The following is a 22,957-nucleotide window of genomic DNA, read 5'->3' on the forward strand; positions in this document are numbered from 1 at the left end:
AGGAAAGTCAGGATCACCGATATAGAGCTTGAAGTGAACCTAGGAGTCATTTTGTTCAGCTTCTTCACCTTACAGGTAGGGAAAATGACTTGCCCAAGGTCACAGAAGGAGTGACAGAGTCATCAAACCCAAATCTTGTGACTCCTGAGGAAGATCTTTTCCCACTGCACCCCACCAGATCTGGAGTCAGAAAACCCAGGTTCAAATACCATCTTTGCTACTTGGTCCTTGTTTGACCTCGGCCAAGATTTTACTTCTCTGTAAATTTTTTAATAGTGTTTCTGCAAGTCAGTCAAAAAACATTTACAAATGATTACTTACAAGTGCCAGGCATTATTTTAAGTGCTAGGGGTATAAAGAAAGGTGAAAAATTCCAAAAGAAAAACAATAATCCCTGCTTTTAAGGAGCTCATAGTTTAATGGATTGAGCAAACCATAGGCAAACAACTATGGGATGGATGGATGGATGAGAATAATTTGTTCCAACAGACATGAAAGTAGCTGAAGCAGGTGCTTTGGAGCATTTAGAGACTGGTCATATGTCAAAGAGACCAAGGTCATCCATTGTATCCCAGACCATGAGCAGTCACCCTGACTTTTGTCTTGCCACTGGACTTTGATGACTCAGGAAGTAAGAGTGCCACAACTTCACCTAAGGATGCCTCACTTAAGTCCAATTCACAAGCAAGTCAAGACATTCCCCTTTCAAAGACATTCTCTTTTCAAAAATGACAGACAAACACCAACAAACGAGATATATGACATACACTGGAGGGTTGACATTAAGGAAAACTTGGAAAGTCTTGTAAAAGTTGGGATTTTAGTTAAGCCAAAGAAATCAAGAGGCACAGATGAGGAGGAAGAGGTTGTTCAATGGATGGGGAGTGAAAATGTTCAGTTAGGGGGGAAGATTGTCTTGTGGAAGGAATAATAAAGAGACCACTGTCACTGGGTCACTGAGGACATGGGAGAGTATAAGGTGTAAAAAGACTAGAAAAGTAGGAAGGAGCCAGATTGTGGAGGGCCTTGAATAATTTTATATTTGATCTTGGAGATGATGGGGAGCCACCTTAGCTTAGTCATGTCAGTGGGGTGACATGGTCAGACTCGGACTTTGAGAAAATTACTTTGAGAGCTGAATGAAGAATGAACTGGGGTGAGCAGAGGCTTGAAGTAGGGAAACCAAGCAGAAGGTTACTGCATTAGTTAAGCATAAGGTGAAAAGGAAGTGGACCAGAGAGGTGGCAACGTCAGAGGAGAGAAGGGGGAATGTATACAAGAGATGTTAAGAAGGTACACAGGACTGTGTCTGTCCGTCTATCTATTGATCTATATATCTATTGAGAGACAGAGAGAGGAAGAAGAAACAGAAGAAGGAGAAGAAGGAGGAGGAGGAGAGAGAGGAAGAAGAAGAAGAAGAAGAAGAAAAAGGAGAAGAAGAAAAAGAAGAAGAAGAAGAAGGAGAAGGAGAAGGAGAAGGAGAAGGAGGAGGAGGAGGCAGCTTTGAGTCTGGGTGACTGGGAAGATGCTAGTGTCTTCAGCACTAATAGGAAAATTAGAAGGAGGGGAGGGCTTAGAGAGAAAGACATTAAGCTAGGTTTTGATATGTTGAGTTTAAGACATTTGTAGGACATCCAGTTCAAGACACCCAATAGGCCATTGGAAACAGGAGAATGGAGGTGAGGAGGGGAGGTAAAGCTGGAAAAGTACATCTGGGAATCATCTGCGAAGAGATGATAACTAGTGATAATACTAATAGCTAACATTTAAATAGCACTATCACGTTCCAGGTACTGTGCTAAGCCCTTTAAAATGATTTTCTCATTTGATCCTCACAATAACCCTGGTGGATAGGTGCTTTTCACTTTACAGGTGAGTAAACTGAGGCAAATAGAGGTCAAATGATTTACCAGGGTCATTCAGCTAGTAAATGTCTGAGGCTGGATTTGAACTCAGGTCTTCCTGACTCTACTCCCCGTGTTTTATTTACTGCACCACCTAGTAGCATCTAACTGAATCCCCAGGAGCTGAGATCATCAAGGGAAATAGCATAGAAGGAAAAGAGAACAGAAGGACCTGGATGAAGATATAACAAAGAAGAATGAGGAGGGGTCAAACAAGTGGGTGAAAATCAGGAGACAGCAGTGCCATGGCAACCTAAAAGAAGACAGTGTCCAGGAGAAGAGGGTGGTTAGTAGGGACAGAGGCTGCAGAAAGCTCAGGAAGAATGAGGATGGAGACAAGACCATTGGATTTGGTGACTGAGAATTCTGCATGCTCATGGGCAGATCTTCTTCATCTCAGAGGTTGGGGTGGCTCAACCCCTGTACCAGACCATCTTCAGGGGCAAGGACTTCTTACTGAGGTGCTTCCTGCTTGCTAAGTCCACACGGATAGAGTCTCAGACAGACCTACCAAATTCCACTCCTATTGTGGAAAGCATTACTGTGAGCTCTAATGACTCGGAGTCACAGCTAGTCTGATTCCCATCTGTTCTGGCCTGTAGGGAGAGAGAAAGAGAGCTAACTGCAGAGAGTGACTTGCTGGGCTAGTGGAGAAATGTAATTTTCACCCAGAAAATGAGCAGTGATTGTGTCTTATTGCTGTTACAAAACAGATTATACATAGCTTCGGAAATGGGCAATTATTTTTACAGTTTACCGAATGTGGTTGCCTGCTGCCTAGGAGGGTATTAGGAATGTAGGTAGGCACTGCTAGCAAGGCTTGGTATTTCTGTTCATACTCGTTCTGATTCACAATTCGACTTAATTCAATACAACCCAATAGGTATTTATTAGATAGCTACTATGTGCCAGGCACTGTGTTAGTCACTGGAGGTGCTGTTGCTCAGTTATCTTCAGTTGTGTTAACTCTTTGTGACCTCATTTGGGCTTTTCTTGGCAAAGATACTGGAGTGGTTTTCCATTTCTTTCTCCTGCTCATTTTACATATGAGGAAACTGAGGCAAACAGGGTTAAGTGATTTGCCCAGGGTCACATAGCTAGTAAGTGTCTAAGACCAGATTTGATGTTTTCTTGGCAAGGATACTGGAGTAGATTGCTATTTCCTTGTCCAGCTCATTTTAGGGGTTAAGTGACTTGCTTAAGATCACACAACTACTGAGTGTCTGAGGTTGGATTTGAACTCAGAGTCTTCCTGAGTTCCAGGCCCCAATGAACACTGCTCCTGCCCTTTAGGACTTTACAGTCTACTTGAAGAAACATTATGGAAACAGATAAGAAAGTACAAAATATATACAAAGGAAATAATAAGTAATCCTGTCCTCCTAAGATTGGAGGAGGGAAGGGATGGGGCCAAAGTGATAACAATCCAGGAAGCTAAATTTGAATAGAATGCTGGACTTGGAGTCAGGAAGACCTGAGTTCAAAACCTGCTTCAGACATTTCCTAGTCGTTATGGCCCTGGGCAAGTTATTTAACCTCTGTCGGCCTCAGTTTCTTTACTGATAAAATAAAGAGAATAATAGCACCTCCCTTTCAGGGTTGTTTGGAGGATTGGATGAGATAATATTTATAAAGTTCTTTGCAAGCCTTCAAGTGCTATGTAAATGCCAGCTATGATTGGATTATGATGATGAAAGGCTTCGTATTGAAAGCAGTCTTCCATGGAGCGTGGGATTCTGAGAAGAGAGGGAGGGAGAGTTTGTTCTTGGCATGGAAGATAGTCTGTGCAAAGGCATACTGGTGGGAGAGGGAATGCACTTTATGGAGAACATCAGAGGGACCAGTTGGGCTGGAATATCAAATATATGTGTCCACAGAGGTTGCCCACTGCATAAGACAGATGAGAGGGGGATGATAATGAACCTTCCAGGCATATGTCACTTAAAAAACTGAGCCTACAATTTAATAGGCAAAGGGGGTGCCTATGAGGAAAATCTCTCTACCAAAGCAGGTTGGCATCTGTTTTGCCAAGTCTAGCCTTAGAGACTTCCCTGAGGCACTGGAATCACACAGATAATCTGCAGCAAAGGCAAGACTTGAACCTGAATTTTCCTGACTCTGAGGACCGCTTACTCTATACTGTGCTCTCTCCCATGTAGGAATACTATATTTCACTTAATACTTCCACATTCATTAGCTGATTTATTATTGCTTAAAAAAATAATGGACCAGCTACATGATGCCAAGGGCATAGAGTGCCTTGAGTCAAGAAGATTCATTTTCCTGAGCTCCAATCTGGCCTCAGATATTTACTAGTTATGTGACCCACTTAACTCTGTTTGCCTCAGTTGTCTCACCTGTAAAATGAGTTGGAGAAGGAAATGGCAAACCACTCTAGTATCTTTGAAAAAAAAATTCCAGATGGGGTCAAAAAGAGTTGGACATGACTGAAATGCCTGGACAACTCCAACAAATAGTAATAACAGCTGGTACATAGTGCTTTCAGGCTAATGTGGCCCTTGCCTCCTAATAAATGTGTGAGTTCTGCTGTGGGACAATTATTGAGAGGTGTTATGTGTGGTGGGAAAGAGAGCCTGGATTTGAATTCCAGTTCTACTACTTACTACCAGCAGGACCTTGGACAAATCCTTCCCTCTTTCTGGGCTTCATTTTACTCATCTAAAGAGAGAGGGAGTTGGGTTCAGTGATCTCCAAGGAATGTCCCAGATCAAAATAACCATTATCCTCATTTTATAATGAGGGAACTGAGGTTAGTAGTGTTGAAATGATTTGTCCAAGGCCAAAAAAGTGAGCTGGCAGAGGAAAACTCAAACTCAGATATTCTGATGCTCAGTGGAATGGTCATTCTGCTTGGCCCATCCTTTGTGATGTAATTAGAAATGTAAGCTCTCAGAGAGAAGGACTATTTCATTTTTAGTCTTTGCCTTCCCAGTCTCTAACAGTACCTAGAACATAGTAGGCATTTAATAAATGCTTGTTGATTAATTGTTGATTGATGTTGTTATCCCCATGTAGCAGATGGGAAAACAAAGAACCAGAGAATTGACACAGCAGGTCTGTAGTAGAGCGAGGGCTACAATTGGGGTTTCATGACTTTGGATCCAGCTTTTCCCACTGTATGATGTTCCCTATCTGCCATTTCCCTTTGAGAATATTGGCTGAAATATATATGACTTGAGTCTAGGTGAGACAAGGACAGCACCATATCTTGGGGATGTTTGCCTAATTCTAGCAGGTTACATTTATTGGATCCGATAACTGTGGTTCAAGGACAGTGACCCTCTGATGGAGAGCTATAACCAGGAACACCAGGGTTTTATCCTAAAGGGCAGACATTGAGTGTGGCATGATTATTCCTTGAGAAAGTTCCCACCCTTCTTCCTTAGCATGGCCCCAAGCCACTGACTTTCTCTCAGGGTTCTATAATCATCATGTCCCCTTTTCTTGGGAGCCCAGCCCCCAAACGTGAGCAAGAAATTCAGTAGCTTTCTATCTATACCAAATAGTCACAACTGCACTTCCACAAATTCAGAGGAATTTTAATCAATTCTGCAATTGAGGACTCAATCTATATTTTAAAAATGAAGGACCAGGCACCTCTTCAACATCATAGCTAAGAAGAGCAATGGGGACTGGAGCTCTAAATTGCTGTTAGTTTCAAATCCAGGAGGTATATGGGCCCTTGGACAGTTCAAGAATCAGGCAGTGATGCTTCAGGACTTCCTTTTCCTAATGAGTGGCTAATATCACACAGCAGAGGAAACCGAGACCCAGAAGCAGCTGTTGTCTCACACCCGTGGCTGAGCCTGAGCACCAGGGGACCCACAAGAGGTGATGGTTTCTGGAAAGTGGATTATAAAGTGTCTGAGCGATGAGGCTAAAAAGCAAACTAATTTCCCAGCCTATGGCCCAGTTTGGTTCTTGACACATGGTAGGTACCTGGTTGAATGGATAATGATAATTATGGGAAGTGATTTAAACACAGCCTTTTAAGGTTGGCAAAGTAATTACAAATATTTTATATATCACATATAATGACATACATTATTTGATCTTCACAATAAACATGGGAGGTAGGTGCTATTATTTCCTCCATTTTACAGATAAGGAAACTGAGGCAGATAGCAGTTGAGTGACTTGCCCAGGATCTCACGCAGTGAAGAAGTGTTGAGGCTAGATTTTTAATTCAGCTCTCCTGCTCCAGCACTCTGTCTACTACAGCATTTAGCTGTTTACAGAGGCTTTATCCATGTAAGAAATATAAGGGGGAAGTTGGAAACCCTGAATGGGATGGGTTAAATTCTATCGCCAGAACAGACACTTAGTACAACAAATATTTATCAAGCTCCTTTGATGTCACAGCTAATGCGATGTAATGCCCTGAAAATAAAGTTACTGGGACTCTGCAGCATCCTCTTTCTCATTGTTCATGGAAGCAATAACTGTCTAGGCCTTGGTTGGGTCTAATTTATTAGAGCTAAAAACAGTGTCACGAATGTCCAGAAGAACAATTTGCAAATTAATTTTGTTTCTTTTTCCAAGGCAAACTGCACAAATAAACAAGCTCAGCCTTGATTCTAGTCATTAGTAAATAATGACAATAATAACGTCATGATAATATAGCATTTTGAGACTTAAATATCATTTCCTTAGTAAATGCAAGTAAGTTTTGCATTCACAAATGTTATTTTATATGTTTTTTTTTTTACTTGAGAGCTAGGCTTAGTCAACACATTTGTGTGCCAACAACTTTTCAAACATGAGCGTAAGTACTGAGGGCCCTCCTGGTTCTTCTGCACCCTTGAGATCTTTTATCTCTTAGCTTGCACACAAGGATTCCAAAACTCAAGTGTTGCACTTTTTTTTTTGCAAAAACAATATATGCCCCTGATGTGACAGGGTACCCTTGTTTTTCAGCAACTTGGCTTTCATTATTTTAAAAGCAATTTTATCAAATAATCTTGATTAGACACCCATGAGGATATGTCTGAATTGTTTAGGTCCTTTGTTAGGCTTCCTCTCATTTCTAGAATCACCAGTCTGGAGAGAATTGAGATTCATCTCATGGATTTCTCTTTGGAGAGAGGTTTAATGAACTGAGCTCTGAAAGTCTTTCTCGTACTGGGAAACCAATCCTAATCTTTACCAATGAAATTTATGTACAGTGTAGAAGCTCAATCCATACCTAGCCATAAGCACCTGAATAGTCTTCAATGCCAAATAAAGGGACAGTATAGGATGGGAGGGACAAGCAACTTACAAAGTCACCCTCTAGAATTATTAAATTCTTCAAATCCTTTAACTCCTCTACCAGACAGATACTACAGAGATCAAAGGCAAAGAAAGGCTATAGTCTATCTGTCTACCTCACAGTTTCAGGGCAGAAGAGAGACCTTGTGTTTGCTCACAGACAGGGTGCAGACCAGGAGAGGTCTCCTCTGACCATACCACTTTGGAGGAACTGAGAACTTATAGGTCCCTGGAGATAGCTTTGAAAACAGCTGCAAAACCCCCTGAAACTTGGGGCAGTATGTCCTCCACTAAACAAGGAGTTCAAAAGTCAAGTAATTGGCTGGAAAATGCCCAAAGAGGGGAAAAAACAAGACTATAGAAGGTTGCTTTCTTGGCGACAAGGTATTTTCTTACAATGAGGAAGATCAAAGCATACAACCAGAGGAAGACACCAAAGTCAAGGCTCCTACAATCAAAACCTCCAAGAAAAATGAAATGGTCTCCAGCCTTTGAAGAGCTCAAAAAGAATTTTGAAAATCAAGTGAGAGAAGTAGAGAAAAGTTGGGAAGAGAAATGAGAACAATGCAAAAAATCACGAAAAACAAGTCAACAGCTGGCTAAAGGAGACCCCCAAAATGCTGAAGAAAACAACACATTTAAAAAATAGACTAACCCAAATGGGAAAAGAGGTCCTAAAAGCCAGTGACGAGAAGAATGCTTTAAAAAATAAAATTGACCAAATGGAAAAGGAGGTCCCAAAACTCACTGAATAAAATAATTCCTTAAAAATTAGAATGGAGAAATGGAAGCTAATGACTTTATGAGAAACCAAGATATTATAAATCAAAACCAAAAGAATGGCAAAATAGCAGACAATGTGAAATTTCTCAATGGAGAAACAACTGGCCTGGAAAACAGATCCAGGAGAGATAATTTAAAAATTATTGGTCTACCTCAAGACCATGATAAAAAAAAGAGCCTAGATGTCATCTTTCAAGAAATTATTAAGGAAAACTGCCCTGATATTCTAAAACCAGAGGGAAAATAGAAATGGAAAAAAAAATCCACCCATCACTTTCTCAAAGAGATGCCCAAAGGAAAACTCCTAGGAGTATAGTAGCTGAATTACAGAGTTCCCAGGTCAAGGGGAAAATATTATAAGCAGCCTACCTATCAAAACTGAGTATAATACTTCAGGGAAAAAATGGAATTTCAATAAAATAGAGGACTTCCAAGAATATTATCTATCTATCTATCTATCTATCTATCTATCTATCTATCTATCTATCTATCTATCTATCTCTCTATCTATGAATATATATATTCCCTCTAACTACCCTAAAACTGACATATCAACTTTAATGAGTCCCTTATGGCTTTTCCTTTCCTGTTTACCTTTTCATATTTCTCTTGATTCTTGTATTTGAAAGCCAAATTTCTATTCAGCTCTGGTCTTTTCAACAAGAATTGTTGGAAGTCCTCTATCTCATTGAAATTCCATTTTTTCCCCTGAAGTATTATACTCAATTTTATTGGGTAGGTGATTCTTGATTTTAATCCTAGCCTCTTTGACCTCTGGAATATGATATTCAAAGCCCTCTGATCCCTTAGTATAGAAGCTGCTAAATCCTGTGTTATCCTGATTGTGTTTCCCAGTCCTTGAATTGTTTCTTTCTAGCTGCTTGTAATATTTTCTCCTTGACCTGGGAACTCTGGAATTTGAGTACTATATTCCTAGGAGTTTCCCTTTTGGGATCTCTTTGAGGAGGAATTAACACACATTCAATTGGGTATGGAAATCTATCTTACCCTGCAGGAAGGCAAGGGGGAAGAGATAGCAGAGGGAGTATAATAGAAGGGACAGCAGATTGGGGGAAAGACAGGTCAAGGGAGAGAATGGAATAAATGGAAGGCAGGACAGGATAGAGGGAAATGTGGTTAGACTTTCACAACATGACTGTTATGGAAGTGTTTTGCATGGCTGCACATGTATGACCTATTTCAAACTGCTTGCTTTCTCAATGAGGGTGGGTGAGGAGGGAGGAAGGGAGAAAAGGTAGAATTCAAAGCTTTAAAAGTGAATATTAAAAAGTATTTTTGCATGCAATTGGGAAATAAGTTGTATAGGCAATGCGGTATAGAAATCTATCTTGCCCTACAGGAAATAGAGGGGAGGGGAATGGGAGAAGGGAGGTGATAAAAGGGAGAGCAGATTGGGGAAAGGGGTGGTTGGGGTGCACGCTGTGCTGGGGTGGAGGGAGGGGAGATATGGGGAGAAAATTTGGAATTCAAAATCTTGTGGAAGTGAATGTTGAAAACTGAATAATAAAAAATAAATACACTAAACAAAGACTCGTGGCATGGGATGTTATTGTGTGGAAAGAAACAAAGAATATGAAGAATTCAGAGAAACCTGGGAAGACCAGTAGGAACTGATGCAGAGTGCATTGATGAGCATTTGGAGAGCAAAATATCAAGTACACAATACAATGACCACAACAATGTAAATCCATCCATCCATCCAACCATCCATCTACCCATCCCTAGATGGTGGTTGAATTCAGATAAAAGACAATGATCAATCTTAGTTCCAGAGGGCTGAGAGATGTGGTGGAAAGAGTGCTTTGGGGTCAGAGGGTCTGAATTCAAATCAAGGCTCTGCCATTCACTGCTTGTGTGCTCTTAGTCATGTTAGTTCATCTCTCTGACCCAATTTTACTCATTGGTAAAATGAGGAAATTAGACTCAATGTTCCTTAAAACCCCTTCCAGCTCTCAGTCGATTATTAGATATCACTCCCTCTCTTGTACTCTACAGTCTAGCTTAACTCACCTTCTACATCCATGCCACTCCATCTTCTATCTCCATGCTTTTCTCCTGGCTGCCTCCTATGCCTGGAATGGATTTCCTTCTTACCACTGCCTTGTTGAAGGTCTCTCTTCCTTTAAGAGACAATTCAAGCACTCTCATCTCCACAAAACCTTTCTTGATCCCTTCAACTGCTAATGTTCTTCATTCCTCCCTGACTACTTTGTATAGATTTGCATTTATTAACTTTATATTTACACTATATCTGTAATATGTATTTGTCCGCCCCATTAGAATGGAAATAGATTGTTCTAGTCTTTGCAAATAGATTGTTTCACTTCTTTTACTTGTATCCACAGCACTTAAAACAATGTCCAGCACACAGTAGGAGCTTAATAAATATTTTGAGATCCTATGATTCCTTCCAGCTTTTAATCTATGATCCCATGAAAGATGGAGAAATATCCTTTCCTTCTCTTGATAGAGAGACAGGAGCAACAAGCACTAAATAAATGTTGAAGATGCTACCACATACAATCATGGTGCACATTTATTTCACATAATGGTTTTTCTCTGTGATGGGAAGGTTCTACAGACAGGGGTCAGGGCTAGATATATTGAGAAATGTTTGTGCTGTTAAAAAAAGCAAACCAAAGGCAGCAATCACACTTTTACCAAAAGAAGAGCTTGAAGGTTCACAGATATAAAGCTCATAGATTAGGTGAGGTAACGTGTATAAAATAGGACTGTTACCTCCCAGTGCTTTCCAGATGTATAATCATCACACTTTGCAAAGCGCTGTACAAATAGTAGCTAAAATTATACCACTATAATAATAGTAATAGTATGTCACAATATAATTATTATCATATAATAATATAGTATAAAAATCTAACTGTACTATATTTGTAGTCTCTTCTAGCTATAACATACAAATATGATATTAATTATTAATATTGTATTAAAATGATATTAATTAATACTGCATTATATTACTTAATATAATGCTACAGATATTATAATGTTATATTGTATCATTATAATATTATTATAGCTAGAAGAGACCTTAGAGCTCATCTAGCTGAATACCACTATTTATAATAGATGGGGAAATGGATCACCAGGAAGGGGCCATGACTTGTCCAAAGTCCTTCAGCTAGTAAATGGCAGGGTTGAGATCTGGACACAGGTCCTGTGGTTCCCAATCTTTCCAGTCCTTCACAATGCACAGTGGCAATTTCAGGATTCTTCCAGGAAACACTTGTTTCCAGCTCTGCTATTGGGGGATCAGTCATGGCTCGGAGAATCTTCTGTACCTATCTTCTCAGCACCCCATGTCCCTCCCCATCTGGAAGGAATGGGCAATGTGCCAATGGCTACTTACATATGCATCAGTGTCTCTCCTCAGAGAGTAAGTCCCTTTCTATTGCCAAGAGTTGCCTGGCTTCTGACATCCTGATAACTGAAAGTAGCTTTTAATCTCCATTTCCTAACACTAGTGAATCTGCTGAGACTAATTTTCAATCAAGAGAGACAAAGTGTGAGACTGTCCACCTGTTTATAGAACTGCCAAAGGCATCAGCTGTGAAGATGGAGTTTGATAGACTGGCATTAAACACTGGCCATGTTGTCCCTCTGCCCTCCAGGAGTATTTGAAAGGAAATTTTCTCAGCAGAGCCTTCGCCTTAAATGAAAACTGACCAAAATGTGAAGAAAAGGAGAAAAAATGTTCAATGTTTCTCTTTTGCCTGGAGGCATCCATTCTTTGAGGTCTGACATTCTTTGCTATGTATACCTGTGAGAATCCCCTCTACCAGTGGTTATACAGCCTCTGTTTTAAGGTTTGATGGTGGGACCCAGTCCCTCCCAAGGCATCTCATTCCCCTTTTGGACAGCTCAACTTGTTAGGAAAACTTTCCTGATGTCCAGTCTAGATTTGTCTCTTTGCAAGCCCCCCTTCCTCCCCCTCCTATTGTTAAAGGTGACTAGGTAGCTCATTGGATAGACAGCCTCCTAGCTGCATGACTCTGGGCAAGTCATTTAACTTATGTTTGCCTCATTTTCCTTATCTATAAAATGGGGAAAAGAATAACATCTACCTCACAGGGTTGTTTTATGGATTAAATGAGCTAATATTAGTAAAGTGATTAGTATAATGCCTGGTATATAGTAGGTGCTTAATAAATGCTTGGTTTCTTCCTTCCTCTGGATGCGTCCTTTGGGGTCAAACTGAACACAATTATTCTCTTTCCACATGGCAGCTCTTCAAATACTGTAAGAGAACTATCGACTCTCATTCTTCTAGGTTGCCCACGAGGTTTCTCTTCTCCAGTCTAAGTATCCTCATGTACTAGGTATACAGGAGTCCACACAAATAAAGAAAATGCACTCTAACGAGGAGGGCTGATTACTTATTTACATCTGGGACAATGCTGGGTATCTGCTGTGAATTTATAATGTTATTAAACTCATAGCTCCTTTTCCCTTGATAATAAGCTTAAATCAGTCCATGGACCTTATACCCACTGCATTCCCTTCCACTCTCAGAGTCAGATAGAAAAAATCTATTCCTGTTTCTTTACAGCAGTCATTCAAATACTTGAAGACACTTCTTGTGCCATCCTAGAGTTTTCTTTTCCCTGGACCAAGTACTCCCAGCATACTTGATTCCCATATGGCATCATCTTGGGATCCTTCATCATTTTTGTCACCCTTTACTTTATTAAGTGTATTCCAAAAACATGGACCGAGGACTGAACAGAAACTCCAGGTGGGGTCAGATAGGTTGGAGGACAGCTGGGTTATTTTGTCCTACACTCCGAATACTATGCCTTGATTAATGGAGTCTAATGGCCAGACTTTGAAGGTTGCATAGGTAAGTGAAGGGGGCAAGGATGAAGACAGGACTGCCAGCAATTGGTTCTGTGTCAATCTGCCTTATGAAGAGGCTTCTAACCTTCTTCTGGTATGATTTTTAACCAGGTTTGAATCATAGGTTCATAGGTAAAGAGCAAACCTTAAAGGGTTTGTAATCTAATGCTCTCACTTTATAGATGGAGCAACTGAGGTTCACAGGAGTTAAGTGACTTGCCCAGGAATCACACTGTTTATAAGTGTGTCTGAAAGAGAATTTAAATTCTGTTCTACCTGACTCCCAGATATAGAACTTAATGCACTATAACATACTTACCTTGTCTTTTGGTTAGAAAGGATAACAAAATCATGGATTTAAAGATAGGAGGGACCTTTGAAGACATTATTTTCACCCCCCCCCCATTTTATTAATGAACAAACTGAGACCCAGAGAGATTAAGTACTTCGACCAGGGTCAAAGAGTTGATAAGTATGTCTGAGGCAGGATTCCAACCCAGGTCTTCCTGATTCCAAGTCACAATTCCACATTTGTCTAAATCCTTCTTCCTTACTCATCACTCACCAAACTCCTTCCCCATGGCAGAAAAGCTACTACAACCCAAAGCCAGGGAAATGTCACAAGGTGAAAATCCAGTTGTTCCAAGTAAGGTTGATCTCAGACCAGTGATAGATGTTTTCCTTTCCTTTTTTTGTGCTTCCTTACCATTTTTATCAAGTGGGGCATCTCTCAATGCTTTGAATTAGACCCATACAGCTGTGGTCCTCATATTGAATTAATTGTATAAGTGGTGGTGGAAAAGAGACAAGTTTTCCAGCTGTGTAATCATTAATTAACTTGGAGGCAAGTGACTGATTGCAAGTCATATTTATCTGCAAAAAAGCCCAATTTAGACAAAAGCAGCTCTTCTCCGATAGGCTAAGCCCCATTTAGGCTACTGCACAATGCCAAGGAGAAAAATCCATAAGGATGTGCAATGGGAGGATCTGGTGGATTAGTTCTCCCATCAGTCACTCGTCCTCAGGTGGAGATCAGTCTCAGGCAATGAGCACATTCCTCTTTGGGGAGAAATAATGATGCATCAGAGAGCACAGAAGAGACCAGTGAGCCTTGATATGGAGCTGGGATAGCTGACCCCTAAGGGAATTTTACCCAAAGGGATGATTGTGCAGAGAAGGGTCTGAGATGCAATAATCCCCCTTATTGTGGTGTTCCCAGCAGAGCAGCCAGACATAGGGTTGTTTTATATTTGAACATGGGCTATGTTCAGAGAGGATGAAGAGTATCCTACTTCTTCTCAGCATGGCATGCCTGAGCCTCTCTCTGAATTCTCTGCTTCCAGAGGGAGAGACCATGAAGGATGAAATGAGGGAATGGTTCAAGAGTGAAGAGGCTGTATCTATTAGCTACAGCAGGGTGCTTCTAGGATGACCTTCCCCATCCCCAAATCCCAAATGAAGTTCCGTGATTCTCTGAAAGTTTCATTCCACAAGGACTTTTGTTGGTGGACAAAGTGTTAGAAAGCATATAAAGCCAACAAACTCCTACTGAAGGCTGGTTAGTCTGATGAATGAATGAATCACTTATTCATTTCTCTCCTCATGTGAACTGGTTTGGAACTGGAGTAATTTGGACAGGTTTAAACCAAACCATAAAGCTATATTCCTTAGTCAGTCAATAGTCAACAAACATTTAAGTGCCTACTATGTGCTGGGCACTCTGCAAAGTGCCAGGGATATAAAGGAAGGTCAAAAAACTGTTCCTGCTCTCAAGAAACTCAAAATATAATAGGACAGACCCCTTTTTGTAAATGCAAGGCAATGTCAGTGGGATGACACTAGAGAGGAGGAGAGGGGGCAGGACAATAAGGTGTGTGTATGTATGTGTGCATGTGCAAGTGCGTGTGAACCCATGTGTACTAAGAAAGGCCCATAGAAGGTGGGATTTGAGCTGAGTTTTAAAGGGAGCCAGAAAAGATGAGGAGGGAGAGAATTCTGGGTTTGGGGGAGAGCCAATGGAAACACACAGGGATTGGGAGATGTTTTCCTTTCCTTTTTTTTTTTTTTTTTTTTGAGGAGGGGAGGTGAGGCAACCGGGATTAGGTGATTTGCCCAAGGTCACAAAGCTAATTAGTGTCTAGTGTCTGGGGTCAGATTTGAACTAAGGTCCTCCTGACTCCAGGGCCTGTGCTCTATTTACTGTGCCACCTAGCTGCCTCTTTTCTTTTTTAAAAAATGCTTCCTTACCATTCTCTTCTTAGAACTTGGGAAATAGTGTCATGTCTGAGGAACACAAAAAGACCAGTATTGTAAAATAGTATAGTATGGGGAGGTAAATAAAGTGTAAGGAGAATGGAAACATGGGAAGAAACCAGATTGTGAAGAGTTTTAAATTTCCAAAAGAGAATTTTACATTTGATTCTGGAGGTGATAGGGAGGTGCTAGAATTTTTTGAGTAGGGGTATGACATGGTCAGACCTGTGGTTTAGGAAAATCACAGCAGCTGAGTGGAGAATGGATTGGAGTGGGAGAAACTAAGGCAGGATGACCAACTAGGAGGAGATTTCAATAGGTAAGGTGAGAGGTGATGTGGGCTTATACCAGAGGTGATGGATATTTGAGTGGAGAGAAGGGGATGTAGAGGAGAAATGTGAAAGTAGAAAAAACAAGATTTTGGAACAGATTGGAGAAGTGGGATGAGTTTGAGAGAGGAATTGAAGATGAGCCTGAGATTGCAAACATTTGTGCCTGTGAAGAGGGTGGTCATCTCAGCAGTAAGAGGAGAGTTCTGGATGGAGAGTTGAGAGAAATGCTGAGTTCTGTATTGGACTCATTGAATTTGAGATGCCTGCCAGACCTCCAGATGCCAGCTGATGATGTGTCACTCAGGAAAGAGAATAGGGCTAGATATAGGGTGTCTCAAAAGTCTTTGTGTAGTTTAAAGCTTCAATAGCTGAAGACTGTATATAGATTTGAAAATCATTTGTATAGAGATGATAGTTAAATCCATGGGAGTGGAGGTGGTCGCCAAGTGGGATAGTATAGAACATGAGTTAACCTTTTAGGTGTCATGGACCCCTGTTTTGACAATTGGGAGACATCTATGGACCCCTTCTTAGAGTCAAACTTTTAAACACATAAAATAAAATACATATGATTACAAACAAAAACAATTACATTGAAATACAGTTATCAAAATATGTTTAGAAAAACCCAGTGGCACAGGTTAAGATCCCCTGGTATAGAGAGAAAAGAGGAAAGCATCCAAAGCAGATCATTAGATACCCAAAGTTATTCAGTAGCTGTGACCTGGATGAAGATCCAGGTAAGAACACTGCAAAGCAATGGTCAGATAGAAGTCAGTGTCAAATAACCCAGAAAGGAAAGAATATCCAGGAAAAGAGGGCCAATGGTACCATCATAGTTGTTGGCATGTTGACTTTCCCATTAGAATGTGAGTTCCCCAAGGGTACAGATCATGTTTTTGCCTTTCTTTATATGTCTGGCACTGTGTACAGTAAGCTGCAGAGAGGTTAAGAAGGATCAGAAATGAGAAAAAGACACTAGATTTGGCAATTGTAACTTTGGAAATCAATAACTTTGGAAAGAGAAGTTTCAGTTGAATGTGCTTGGTAGTTAGTGTTTAGTTTGGCACTTTAAGCCACGGTATAGGAAAGTTTTGTGGAAAAAAATCGACATCAGTCTACCCCACTGGCATCATTAGGTTATATGGTCTCTTGGAAGAACCTGAAACCTAGAGATTACAGGGATTCATTCTAATAAAACTTGAACCTGTAACCTGCTGGTCTGTAGAAAATGGCTCCCGCTGTAGAATTGTCCACACCAGTCTTGACAGGCTCCATAAATTGGATTTCTTCAAGGGCAGCTCATTTACATCTAATTTAGTAATTCCATTTTGTTATCACAATCGAAGGCTATTCAGCTAAAATTTGCTGGGAAAGTGTCAGTCAAGTATCTCTTAACGAGACCACTAAAGGTGGAAGAAGGGAAGGGAAGTCAGGCGCTTCTCTACTTTGTTGTAATAAGGTTTGACCCATCAGTGCATGGCAGTTAACCACCGTGAGCCCCATTTATGCTCTGCAGACCTCTTCATGTTGCTCTGTAGTGGTACAAATGGTGATTCTAAGCCAATCTGTCGGACTGGACTGTCATTAACCAGCTTGTCTGGGATAAGGTCACAATTTTTCTCTGCCCGAATGGGTGTTTGTTCATTAATGCAGCATGGATTTAGATAACACATCAATAGAGTCCAAAAAGACACATGGGGCATGGGGTGGGACATTAAAGTCTTATGCTTAATTTAAATAATATCCAAGTCCCATTAAAAATAAGGGCCATTATTGAAAACATGAGGAGGGGGAGGCGTAAGGAGGGAAATCATTTTTTAAAATCCAGTCACTTGGAAATAGCATTGAGCTCTGTCTATGAATTGAGAAGTGAGGTCTCTTTTTGTCTCCTAAAGAAATTGGAAAATTAACAAGAAGAAAACCAGAGGCAATAAATCCACAGGGAGCCAGAGCACCTTATTAAAGAGAAATGATAGACAGAACAGGAATGTTCATTAAGTTTCAGTCTTGAACCCCTAAATCAATGTGGGAAGTTGTTGGTTTCCAGCAGTGTGTGGGGGGTATGGGAGGGTGGAAGGGTAGAACTGATGCTTATCCCCTCCCTAGGAGAGCTTGTCCACAGAAGTCTTTGATGTCTTTTGGGGAAACTTTTTTTGAGGGTCACCTGCCTGGGCAGGGACTTCCAGTGCAGTTTGTCCCTTCCCCAAAGGGGCCATATTTTCCTCCAAGGTACCATCTCTCACCGGGAAAATCATGGTGGGATCATCAAGAGATCTTTTAGATGCTCCAGCAGACCCATCAAGGACTGCCTAATTAGTAAATCTATAAATAGAAGGGAAGCAGCAGAGGGTGGAAAGAATTCAGAATTTCTTGTCTTGGGTTTGAATCTGGGCTCTTTCACCTACCACCTTAGATAAATGTTTCACCTTGAAGGGCCTCAGTTTTCTCATCTGTAAAATGAGGGTGTTGAACTAAATGACTGATGAGGATCCTTCTGATTTTATATTTATGGTCTCATGTTTTGTTTTGTTTCTACCATTGTGTGCAGTGCCTGATTTAAGTCTTCACAGAACCACAGAATCTTAGCACCAAACAACTCATACCTGAAGAAGAATAGGAGGCAGCCTAGTACAGTGGAAAGAGATCTGGAATTTGAAACCATATCCCAAGCCTGATTTGTAATCAGAAGACTGGGATCCAAATCCCAAAGTCATCATCTTGATGACCCTAGGCAAATCACTTCACCTCCAGATGCCTGTTTCCTTCTTTTCAAAATGAAGGGGTTGGACTAGATTACCTCCCTTCCAGTTATAGAATTGTGGTCTTGCAGTCCTTGACATAACATTTCTGAGGGGCCATTGACTAGTCTTCATTTGAAAACAAGACGGGGAATCCTCAGCCTCCAAAGATGACCCATTCCACTTCCCCTAAGTGTTAGGAGCTTTTTCTCATATTGACCTCAAACCTCAATGGGTGAATTCTTGTGCACTGGCCTCTGAGGACAAGAACAGGACAGTCCTTCAAATGTCTTCAAATGTGGCATGGTAATTACCATGCCACCTCTATCGTTTTTCCTTTGTACGTACCATCTCCATTGTATTTCTTCAACTGACTCTCACATGCGTAATGTTAATAATAGGTCACATTTGTATAGCGTTTCTAAAACATTTCACAGACATAATCATTTGGTTCTTGTGAGGCAGGAGCTGTCATTATCATCATCACTATCATCACTGTTATTATTATTTCTGTTTCATATTTGAGGGTAAGCATAAGCATGGCATAGTAGATAGAGTTGAATATGAAGCCGAGAAGATGACCCAAGAGCCACCTAGGACACATACTGGCTATGTAACCTTCGGCAAGTCCCTTACCCTGTTAGTGCTCCAGGCATCATCCTAAAACTGTAAGATGTAGAGCAGGTACTGATCTACACTAGTAGAGGGAGTTCCTTCAATCAATGAAATTGGAGATTTAATCCCATCCCATCTCATCCCATCCCATTTTATTCCATTCTATCTAATCCCATACCATTTTATCCCATTCCATCTCATGCTATTCCATTCCATCCCATTCCAAATGGGAAACCTGAAGAGTTTATGCACAGCTACTAAGTGGGTTTATGTACAGCTACTAAGTATCTGGATTGGATCCAAACTGACTCCAAGTGTAGCTCCCTATTCACTGAGCCACACTGGGAAACCTTCAGAGCATGCTCTTGTGTACCTGGACCTTTCCTTTTCAAGACCATGGTACCCAGAACTGGACACAGTCTTGCAGAAGTGTGTTCATGTATGCTACTTTTCAGCCAGGCTATAACTAGGTTTGGTTCATTAGAATAAGAGCTGAGTACCTCTGCGCCACCAGGAAGATCTGAAAATTGTAGACCTTTCTCTTCTCCATCATGGCAATGCAAACTCAACTTTACCTTTTAAAAGACTAGGTGTGTTATTGTCCAGTGAAGGCTTGGAGCCTTCACTGTAACACCTGTAACTTGCCAGCTCAGACTTCAGACCCACCTGCCATGAAGAGGGGAAATTTCTATCATTACAATACTGCCTCTATACAATCTCATATTATAGCATAATCGTTGTTGTACCCCCAGTGTGTTGCACTATGAGAAGCCACTTATATCTCCTACCCCTAGTTTTGTCTCTGTGTCACAATCTGTGCTCATTTCTCAGTCTCTTACTGATCAAACCAAATCCAGACTTCTCCCCAAGACCAACCTTCAGACGCAGCAGATTGTGCCCATCTGGTATCATTTCCTCAATTTCTGCTCTATAGTCCCACTGGTGAGTGGCGCACGTGTTCTTACCTGTGAGGACATTCCATGGCAAGGGTATAGTATTGCACGATCATCATCTTCTGCCCCCTGGTCCAAGCAGTAGCCACTAGCCTTGCTGTTTCTCACCTATACCCAGGAGCCAAAGGAGAAGTTGCATTATCAGCCAGCGTTTGTCCCAGGTCTGAGGCTAGGGTCTGGGCACATCAGTGAATGAATGAATTATTGAACAATTGAATGAAAGTGCATTCATTGAAGGCAATGAAAGTAATGAAATAAAATTAAATGTCTACTATATGTCGAGCACTATACTAGGTTCTGGCGACACGAATTCAAAAGTGAGACTGCCCTTGTCTTCGAAGAGTTTATATTCTAATTGGGGAAGGGGTGTATGTAACAATCGTAGTGATCAGTGAGGGGAATTTGGGTCTGATTAGTCACAGGGATAGGTGGGTGGAGTCATGAGGCACTCCACTATCACATTCTTTACAATAGCTGGAGCAGTAGATAGACCACTGGGCCTGGAGTCAAGAAGACCTGAGTTCAAATTTGGCCTCAGATACTTATTAGCTATGTGAACCTTGGGCAAGTCACTTAACCCTATTTGCCACAGTTTCCTCATTTGTAAAATGAGCTGGAGAAGGAAATGGCAAACCACTTCAATATCTCTTCCAAGAAAATCCCTAATGGGGTCAAGAAGAGTCAAACACAACTGAAACGTCTGAACAACAACTTCCTGACTCCAAGTTTACACACCATTAACTATATTGTACAGCCTCCAAACCTCCAGCAGATTCAGCTAGGTTTCCCAAATGGCAGATCTTACTTAATCTTGCACAGGAAACCAGTTTCTAAATTTTGTCAATTCTACCTTAAAAAAACTATTGATTTTTAATGAAAAAGCTCCTTGGCTATTCCTCTCATGTTGCTGAGGCCATAAAGAAATTTCAGCAACGAAAGCATGATGATTTCATGCATTCTGTGCCAAAGAGCTGGTCTTATAGTGAGAAAGCCTTAGGTTCAAATCTTTCCTGGATTTAACAGCCTGGATAAGTCACTTAACCCCTAGGTGCCTCTGGCAACTTCCCAGGGCTCCTCTAAATCATTGATAAGTTACAATCTCTATTGAAGAGGGGATCTTCACAGTGGGTTTCCTAAACCACCAAAGCTACAGCTCCTTCATGCATGGCAGATAACTCTAAGACAGAGATTCTTGACTTGGGGTCCATGGAGAATTTGGAGTCTGAATTTGTATAGAAAAAATTCTTCTTAATTTTCACTAATTTCTAATTGAAATCTAACATTGCCTTTAATTATTTAAAAACATGATTTAAAGAAGAGATCTATGCGCTTCACCAGATGCCCAAAGGGTTCATAACAAACATAAATAATAACTAATAGTAATAATAATACCTAGCATTTAAATTGAACTTTAAGGTTTATGATGCACTTTACATGTTCTCTCATTTTATCCTCACAACAAACCTGGGAGGTAAGTGCTTTTATCATCTCATTTTACAGATAAGGAAACTGAGGCAAACAGAGCTTAAACAACTTGCCCAAAGTCACACAGCCAGTTAGGTATCTCTCTCCCACACACACACACAAAAGAAGAAAAAAGATAAAAACCTCCCTTCTGTAGAGTATTTATTGCCATTATGGACACTTCACAGAAGTAGAAGAGATGATTTTTACTTCCTTTGGACTGAATTACTGGTGCGTTTGGAATGACAGGGGCCAGGAGACGATAAAAATTCACTCTCTGGTAGTGTTTTCAGATTTAAAAGGTATTTTTCTCATACCATCTCGTGAAAGAAAGAGAGAGTAAGGGGGATAGAACAGGGAAGCCAGCTTTGCCAAAAGGAGGATACATACCAACTATGGGAAGGCATATTTCAACAAGGTACCCACCTCTCCATAAGTGATGGTATTGTTATAAATTCTCATCTCGGGATACACGTTCTCCAGATACCACTTGAAACTGCGACACTGGAGCCTCTGACGCAAAGCAAGGCGCTCAGACACATCCCCAAAGTCCACTCCTGGGTTCTGTGAAATGGGAATTAAGATATAGGTGTCCTGCATGCTGACCACAAAGGTCACATGATTTCTTTACATAGGGTCATAGACCTGAGAGATCATCTGCTCTAACCTTTTCTTTTCACAGATGAGTTATAGTGGCTTGCCCAAATTAAAAATTGCCTTGCTAGGCTTTTCATTTATTGACCTGTCGGTTATTCCTCTCATTCTCTTGGCGTTGTACAGAATAGAATGGGGGCTAAGGAGTTAAGTGGCAGATGTCAACATTAATCTGCTAATTTTGACATCATCCAAGAGGGGTGACTGAGAGTTGGAAGGATACTCCCCTTCCCTACATGTGAGTTGGATTGCTAGCAGGTTTTTTTTTATTTATTCCACTTGATTCTTATTATTCCCCTCTCTGACCATGTGCTATATTGTTTCTTCTGGACTGTGGAACTTGATCATCCATGGATGAGGAATGGCTGTGAGGTAGATGGATTGAAGGTTGAAAAAAATTATAGAATTTATACACTCACATGAGCATGATTTGTTCCTTTCTAAGGAGTTCCCTTGGGGCATTGCATACTTATTTCAACAAGATTGTGAGAGATCAGGACATCCCTGGAAATTCCTCTTTGGAAATTGCCTTTATACCTGGCAACATGTTCTTTCTAAGATCCTCAGAGAGAGTAAATTTTCCTCCAAATCTGAGATTGGTCACTCTTGAACATGGACTCAAATAGCATGAGTAAGGTCCTACTTGGAGACCTTATTATTGTATGGAAGGGACCTAGGAATCAATCAATAAGAATTTATTAAGCACCAATTATGTACTGGGCATTGTTAGGCACTGAAGATGAAAAGATAATAATAGCCCTTGCCCACAGGGAGTTTCCATTCTATTGGGGGAGACAATATGTACTGATAAAAGTTTGTATAAAATAGACATTCTTGAAAGCTATGATATAAGAGAGGAAGCTGTGTGAGGCTCTCCCAGGATGAAAAGGATTGAAGTATAGTCTTAGAAAGTCTGAGGAAGGCTGGCATTGTGTGAACAGACTTACCACTATGCTGCCATTTTGTAGTGGATTATTTGGCCATGGCAACCCATGAAACAAAGGTTGGGGAGTTGTGTTAAGACTAGGCTGACTTTCTTTTGTGACACACACTAGCTCCTCAGCAAGTCCCCAAGAGTAGTGAGCTCTACATATGCTTTTATCAATGGT

The 22,957-nt window shown here is 40.8% G+C and overlaps 1 protein-coding gene across 1 annotated transcript in view; it reads right to left on the reverse strand.

Annotated features, from left to right (window-relative positions):
• Positions 1 to 22,957, reverse strand: part of GALNT9 (polypeptide N-acetylgalactosaminyltransferase 9) — a 271,939-nt gene that overhangs the window by 4,668 nt on the left and 244,314 nt on the right. The window contains exons 8-9 of the mRNA XM_072600789.1: positions 21,621 to 21,758; positions 19,743 to 19,838 (exon numbers count right to left, since the gene is read on the reverse strand). Of these exons, the coding sequence (XP_072456890.1) occupies positions 19,743 to 19,838; positions 21,621 to 21,758 (234 nt within the window). The remainder of the gene's footprint in view (positions 1 to 19,742; positions 19,839 to 21,620; positions 21,759 to 22,957) is intronic.

Source organism: Notamacropus eugenii, chromosome 4 (genome assembly GCF_028372415.1).
Source record: "Notamacropus eugenii isolate mMacEug1 chromosome 4, mMacEug1.pri_v2, whole genome shotgun sequence".
Lineage (NCBI taxonomy): Eukaryota > Metazoa > Chordata > Mammalia > Diprotodontia > Macropodidae > Notamacropus > Notamacropus eugenii.